Here is an 8184-nt window from a genome sequence, read left to right on the forward strand (position 1 = left end):
GTATGAACATGCTTCTGATTCCTTACCTCGAGCGAACCGGACTTACAATCAGCCTACACTCCCAAGTCCTCTACCCACTTCCATGAGAAGTCTTCTTTTAACAGCGCCCAAAATACTTCGCAGCAAATTTAAGTCATTTTCCATCCTTGATTAAAAAGAAGCCACAATTCTCCTTTCACGTTGTCGCCTTCCATTAGCTATACCATGCGCCCTTGCAAACCTAACTTTTACGTCATTGGTTCACGCGATCATGGCGTCAAATTCAAATTCAAAAAGAAAAATTTTTTTTGAGGCTTCACTGTGCTCACGTGCCGACTAAAAACCTTGTAAACAAGAACTAAACGGAAAAACAGATAAAGAAGAAACTCTTTATTCCACTTTACGAAAGTTTCAAATTTACATTTACTCTCTTTGTATAAAACCGGTTTTTATCTTTACATTTTCCCGATTTAAAATGTTTTTTCACTATACACCACTAAGTTTTTGTAACTCTTTTAACCAGGGCGCATAAAGGTTGATGGTTGGCGATGAAACGACCCCGTCAGAGCAAAAAGGTGTGATGCAGTATATAGTCCCTATATAAGGAATTTAATTTCAGTAAGGAATCAATCTGCTTATCATCTGCGATCAAATGATGGATTACTATTAGATTTCCCTCGTGGGAAGATGTTGATCTTTTTCTGTTGCTGCTCCCACATGGTGGAATGCATTACCCGTCTCGTTAAGGAAATCAAAAACAGTTCAAAAGTTTAAATCCTTACTCAAAACATATCTTTTTGAACTAGCTCTTAATTCTGAATTCTTTTTAATTCTGCTCAGCTATGTGGCAAATGTATTTTGGATTTTGCTCGGACTTATTGTTATTTAGTTTTGTGGCAAAATAAAACGCGCGTTTTATTAATGAAACTTGTGCCATACACCTTGATGGCGTGCACCTTAAACAAGGTACTGAGGACAAAGATCTCAGAGTCACCACCCCCAGCTCCCTCTCTTGGGACACGCACTAGCCTGCGTAGCAGGCGCTTGGAGCTAGTGGGCGCAAGAAAGGACGGGGGCGCGCGTGTCTCCCTCTCGCGCGCCTGTTCTTTCTTTCATCCAAATACCTCCAAGCGCCTGCTACGCAGGCTAGACACGCACATGATACTATCGTCGCCAAGGCCAACAAGCTCCTTGGACCTCTGAAGTGGGCCTGCCCTCTCATAACGGACGTCAATGTGAGGCGGATGCTCTACCTGTTTCTGGTGAAGTCCCAGGTGAGGCACGTGACTCAAGTGTGGTCACCAAACCAGTACTCGTTGAAGGCGAAGATCGAGCGTGTACAAAAGCAAGCCACACGAATTGTCAAAATGTCGTTAAAAAAAATAAACTTGGATGTAGCAAATTTTCAACCAAAACTAAAGCACTAATCTGATCTGGAATCTCTTAGCCTGATTCTCAGACGTCCGAGGTCGTTCGCGGTCCCTTTCGCTTCCCTCCGCGAAAGGGACCGCGAACGACCTCGGACGTCTGAGAATCAGGCTAGGAATCTCTGGGCTCGCTCCCGGGATGTCATGTCGGAGGGGGTGGAGGAAGGGGGGGGGGGGGGGGGGGGAGGGGGAAAGCCAGTTGGGGCGTCGGGAAATGTCACCTTTTTTTTTCTCAGGCTACCAGTTTCGAAATTTGCATCGATCAGGACCAAACTCTCTCTGGGTGATATTGGCATCCCAGATGTAAGTTCCTAGAGGATTCAAGGACGATCTTTAGCTACTAAAGTAGCGGCCTCCCACGCCGACTTGAGGAAGTCCTAAGATCGTCTGCGAGGGAGGTTACTCCTTAAGAAGCTTCTATCGTGTTTACGCCCTCCCCCAAAACAGGAAGAGCGTTGCGTTACGACAGAGGGAACAACTGAGTAGGAGACTGGGTCACGAAAACAGGGAAGCGAAAAGAAAGGATCATTTTTCTTCAACAGGCTCAGCGTTTGAAGGACTCAGCAGCACACCCGCACCAAAACTTCCCTCAAGTGCGCCCCCACCCCCCCCCCCCCCCCCCCGACACCAGGATAAAAACATGGGTTTTTTGAACAGTACCCTGGTGCTAGTTTCGCTTCACCGGTGATCTTGGATTTCAGCTTAATTGTTACTTCTTATATTAGCAGTTGAGTTAGCTGGCATGCATTAAGTCAATAACAAGAGACCATAAAGGGGACAGAGAGGGCATCCCCCATATACACCCTATTCCATAGGTAATTCGTCTCGAGTTATTTTTAGAATCGGGATAAAGTTACCTCGCGCGAGGCGTGGATGTTTCGTGGAGGTTTCGCATGACCAAACGCCGTGCAAAACATATCGGGCGAGAGGCAATGAAAGCGTAAAAAGATCGAGAGCATTCCTGAATATTGAAGCGAAATGAGTCGGCGCTCACCTGGGAAAAAGCAATCGCTGGACTCTTTGACAACCCGTGAAATCAGTTTAACTCGAAGTTGTCGTAACCTCAGTGCTTTAATAAAATGAGAAATTTCGCCGGTCTATTGAAACCGGTCGTTTGTACAATTTAGGGAGTTTAAGATCCAACGACGCGGACGACAACTAGAACGTCAAAAAAACAATAGGTTTAATTAGCAAAACAACAACTTCGCACGTGCAACACACTTTTTTGTTCATTTCTTTCCCGTTTTTGCACGACTTCGACGTAAAAATGCCTAATTTCGTGTTTTATGGAGGACGTAAATAAGCAACGACGAAATTTTATTTCTCTTTCTGAGCTTGAATATGGTCCCCTGAAATTCAGCTTTAGGAAGGTTCGCCTACAATTGACAAAGTAAGTGGGTAGGAATAATCGCTATAAAGACTGAAAAAAATAAACATCAAACCAGAAATTGCTCTCTTCAAACTGTAAATTATAAATGATCCTGAGAGAATATTCAGTGCGTTAAGGATTTCCCTGCTCTACTGTTAGCTCTATACAAGAGAGGAAGGGCGATTCTTTTTTAATTACGGTTTTGCTGACACAGCTTTCGCAGAAATCTCGCTGTAGTCGTTTTCGTCGACAAAAGGAATAGCAAAATCGCTCTCCGCGTCTTCCCCCATTTTGTTCTGCGTCATTTCGTGAAGGACGCGTGGCTCTCAGCGTGGGTCATCCACGCGGAACACATTCGCGCTATGTGATTGGCTGTTGTCTAATCCCCCTTGAGATCTGTGGTGTTAAAAATAACTCGAGACGAATTACCTATGGAATAGGGTGTATATGGGGGATGGTCTCTCTGTCCCCTTTATAGTCTCTTGGTCAATAACAAAAGCGGTTGCTGCAGTTTACAGTTTCTGAAGGTGAGTTGGTGAAATCAGCCTTCTGACTGCCAGTAAGGCCGCTGCTTTCAAACTATTGACGGCAGGATTACTTGGTCAGAAAAAAAATATTTTTAACCTCAAAAAAGTAGGGAGGCCCTTCCCGTGACCAAACCCGAAGCGCTGAGACACTTCATTTTGGGCATGAAACAACCGCTCCACCTCGAAACCACTTCAAGCTGGTCTGAATCCGTTACGGTTCATATATCTGAGCCGAAGACAAAGTATCCGTGCGGTAAAAGGGAACGCATATCCTCCGCCCCCCTCCCCGCGCAATCCCCTTGCTAGACCCATCTCTGCTTTTTTGTCCCAAAAGGAGTTTGCCCTGCATTTTGCTGGATGCACAGATTGATTTAATAAGGAGGGAGGCCAGGCCGACATCTGTAATATTGGTCTAACAGAACTTTAATCATATCAAAAACTAAACTTATGTACAAGGATGAATACTTGCGGTAAAGCTAAACATGATGTATCAGTCACTTTTAGATAGCAATAACTGCAAAATATAATTCTAAGGTGACGCTTACTGTGAATCAGTGGAGCATTATCACATTATACTAATTACATTCCTATAGGAAAATGTCTTCATATGTAGCTGTATGTTTAGTTATCTAAGTTGAATATATATAAATGTCCATCAATTTGTTCTAGTCTTCATTATGGGTCATTAATACACATTGTTCTTTTTTTTTTTAAATCACACCCTGTTACTATGTAAAGCTGTAGTAATGACCAAACAAGTTTTCTCTTCTCACAAAAACCCACGCCATTATTAACAAAAAAACAAAACAAAACAATATATAAACGGAAAACTAAGAGCTTCGAGATTGCTTAGAAGCTACCTGATTGCCGAACTCAAAATAACTTAAAAAATCGAAAATATAATGTCAAAGAATGTAGCTCAAATTATTGCTGTTCAGAAAAGTATATTTACACATGCTTAGATAAATATTTTATAGTTTATTTTCCTTGCTTTTGAGAGATTTTTCCCTTGCTGGGTTATTTTGTTAGCTCTAAGGTCTAAGCTTTGTTTCTTTTGCAGTTAGTATGTGTGAGTGCAGTGCTGCCAGTGAAGCGTTTTATACATCCATCAGTTATCTTATTGAGCTTTAAGTTTAGAAAAAGCAATATTAATTGAGCTCTAAGTTGTTTAGTTTGTAGTTAGTGTGGTGTTAATCAGTTATCTGATTAAAAGCGAGAATTAATCTTTTTAGTTCGCAAAAACCCTGATTGTGTTGGTTGCCAGGTAACAACTTCGCAATCTCAATACATCCTAGCGACTGAAGGTTGTTGAAGCTTAAATCAAAATCCAAAATTCCTTCAACAGAGAAACATTTACATTGCATACAAGGATTAGATATCTACTTCACAGTCTATGTTCAATGAGTTTAAACGATTTTCACCTTGTAGGGTTGTTTCATTAGACGCGAGGTATAATCTGTTTAGTTTGCAGTTAGTACGTGTGAGTGCTGTACATAAATGTTTAACCCCTACATCCGTTATGTGGTTAATATTGAGGTTTAAGCTCTTTAGTTTGCAGTTATAATTAATGTGTGAGAGTGCTGTAGCTAAATGTTTAACTCCGTCATCAGTTATGTGGTTAATATTGAGGTTTAAGCTGTTTAGTTTGCAGTTAGTGTGTGTGAGTGCTGTAGCTAAATGTTTAACTCCTTCATCAGTTATGTTGTTACCCGCGAGGTTTAATCTTTTTAGTTCGCAAAAACCCTGATTGTGTTGGTTGCCAGGTAACAACTTCGCAATCTCAATACATCCTAGCGACTGAAGGTTGTTGAAGCTTACATCAAAATCCAAAATTCCTTCAACAGATTTAAGTGCATGCACTAATGCTAAACAGTCGAGAGGTGACAGGTTACACGAACTAAAACGAAGCGCATTACAACCAATTTTCGCCAGTTTCCTTTGAACTTCTCGATCAGAGGCTTTGTTCTCATACATGCAATTGAATAGCGTCACCACTAAAAACCTGTCTTTAGGAGCTGGCCAAGTCAGTGTTACAGTTCGTTCCTCTAAATATTTATTCATCTTGATTTTAACTTCTTTAGTAACAGTTTCTGAGGGAAGAAGGTCGCTGAAAATATCTGTTGATTGTCCTTCTTTTTCAGCCAGCAGTCCAGCCACAAACTGCATCACAACCTTCCACGCGCCATCTTGGATGTGATCGGAAACAAACTTCTGCACGTCTTGGGAACTGTACGTGTCCACCAAATACTTCGCCGCCAAGAACTCCTGTATCGTCAGGTGCATAAAACAGTATTGTTCTCTTCTCTCTGCTAAAGGATTGTCTTTAGTGTCAGGTAAACGGTGAAACAGGCCATTACTCGCTAGGTTGTTGACTTCAGCTGATTCAAAAATCAGTTTTCCTTTCTTAATTCCATTAAAAGCAATTTCTCCAAGGCGTGTGAACTCGTCTTGCACAGAGGAAGACAGTTTCTTAAATGGGTCAAGAAAATTGTTTTCAGCGTTGTTTACTTCTTTAGAGTGGCCGTGACGAAAGTAAAAGTACTTGACAGCGATGGAGTATATTTTAGTTAGTGTTGTGGGAAGTAGGCCAGGGCTAGTGGATTTGCAAAGAAGTTGAAACAAGCAGGAACAAATGATGAAACAATTCACGGGAACGTAGCAAAAGGCAAGAATGTTTAAGTTATTGAGGATGTGCTGTTTTATGGTTTCTGCTTTTTGGCCATCGCCTTCTGTGAACTTTTCCACATAATCTTCCACTTGCTCAGTTGTAAATCCCAGAATTTCAACTGTTTTGTCGAAGTAAAGACTTCTAATACATGACACGGCATTGGGTCTTGTAGTCATTAAGACTGTCGAACGGGTAAGAAAATTTCCGGATACTATTTTCTGTAGCAGGAAATGGATAGGCATCCTGTCTTCTTTATTGTTTCTGTGCTGGACGTCATCTTTATTGATTTCAGTCTTCCTAGAATATTCATCAAATCCATCAAAAATTATCAGTACTCGGTCTGGGTTGTGACAGATGTAGTTCCAGGCATCTTCGGAAAGAGCTGTTGAATACTCTGAGTGATCCAGAAGCTCGCGAAGATTGAGTTCTTTGTCGGTAGAGTTAAACATCCTCAGCTTAATGAGAAAAGCGAAATCTATTTGTGATTTTTGTGTTTTGTTCAACAAATTATCGGACGCCCAGTCACGGAGAATTTTTGTGCTAAACATGGTTTTTCCAATTCCAGGACGACCGACAACAAGAATCTTTTGCTTTTCACCATCGAAAATATCTCCTGGCCGTGTTGGTCGCAAATTTTCATTGGCTTTGTGGTACTCTTTAAGTTGTTCCCCTCTGTCTCCAGAAAAGTCATACTTAGCTCTCCCCTTATAAACAATCAAGTTGGTGAAGATTTCGTCAAGTTTTAGATCTCTTCCTTCGCCTGGATCATCAAAAGGTGATTTAAGATCTTTGTAAGGTCGTTCAGTGACTTCTCGGACATGTCTCTTCATTCGTTTAATGGAAGGAGCTACTAATGTTTCTTCATTTGTCTGTGTGCGGTTGAATGACGAATCAAGTGAAGCGTTGCTGGATGAAGCGGTTGATGGTTGCTTTATGGTTGGATTGTCATCATATTCTTGTTGCTGCGGTTCTGACGGGTGTTGGAGGCTCAATGGAGCAGTAGATGGTGGTTTAGTGCGATTTTCATCATAGTGGGTGATTAACTCATGCGGTTGCGGTCCTGCCAAAGAAACCCTCATTGGTTAGATAAGAAAATTGATATTTTATTGATACATTGATGACAAATAGAATGATAATATCATTTTCACCACTGTCCAGGATATGTATGTCAAATGTCAAAATACCATACCGTAAATCCCCTATTAAGCCCCCCCCCCCCCCCCGGGGGGGGGCTTATTTATAACAAGCTCATTAAATGGGGGGCTTATTTGAGACGGGCGGGGGGCTCAATTAATTTAGAATCACGATGGTATCAGCTCTCCTTAAAGAACTAGAATACAAAGTGGAAAAGCTCAAGTACAAGAAAGTTGGAGGTCATGCAGCCGAGGATCAGAATCAAATCCGAACTTCCAGCTGGTATGAAACCATCCCAGATCAGTCAACACGAAGTTTTACAGTCATGATTGATTAATACAGTCTATCATTTATTAGCGAAGAATAATATATCAGGGGAGGGGAGGGGAGCTTAATAACTCTCTTCTCCTGAAAAGGGGGAGGGGGGCTTAATAAAGGATTTAGGGTATAATGCGAGACTATCATGATAGCTTCTAAATATTGCAAATTCTCTCAAAATGTACTGATCCCTAATAAGATGCACACTTCTAATGCTTCTTGTTATTTATTACAGAAACATATCACATTCACTAAGCTACTTGAATGAATCACACAAGTGGTAGAAATTTTGTAACAACTCCTACAACTCATACGAGTTGCATCGCATTTAATCTCAACTTAAACAACTTGAAGAAGTGGTGAGTATTGGACAGCTGAATTTGGGATGGTATGCACCCCAGAGCATGTACCATGTAGCTTATCTGTGACCGTAATATGAAAGGAACCCAACAATGGATTCAATAAATCAAATGCCAAGATGTGGCAGCACTTTATGAGAGCATGATTACCTTGATAATGAGGCCATGAGTGGAAAACACAAGGATCACTCAAAATGTATGAAACAAGAGATGCTGCCATCAAACTGGCACAGGAAGACCAACTCTCTAAATGTAACTGAAAACCATCTGCAAAGTCAGCTATTCCTTTCACAATTAACCACTCAATTTGACAATCAAATGCTGCTGTAAATACTCCTGTTAAACAACAAAACAAACATTGCATGAGTTTAGGGAAACGTCCTGTTTCACTAAAGTGCCTTCA

The 8184-nt window shown here is 41.3% G+C and overlaps 1 protein-coding gene across 1 annotated transcript in view; it reads right to left on the bottom strand.

Moving 5' to 3' along the window:
• Positions 1-3704: 3704 nt before the first annotated feature.
• Positions 3705-8184, bottom strand: part of LOC140924505 (uncharacterized) — a 25791-nt gene continuing 21311 nt past the window's right edge. Inside the window, exons 4-5 of the mRNA XM_073374526.1 lie at positions 7932-8117; positions 3705-7030 (exon numbers count right to left, since the gene is read on the bottom strand). Of these exons, the coding sequence (XP_073230627.1) occupies positions 4674-7030; positions 7932-8117 (2543 nt within the window). The 3' untranslated portion in view covers positions 3705-4673. The remainder of the gene's footprint in view (positions 7031-7931; positions 8118-8184) is intronic.

Source organism: Porites lutea, chromosome 14, assembly GCF_958299795.1.
Source record: "Porites lutea chromosome 14, jaPorLute2.1, whole genome shotgun sequence".
Classification (NCBI taxonomy): Eukaryota; Metazoa; Cnidaria; class Anthozoa; order Scleractinia; family Poritidae; genus Porites; species Porites lutea.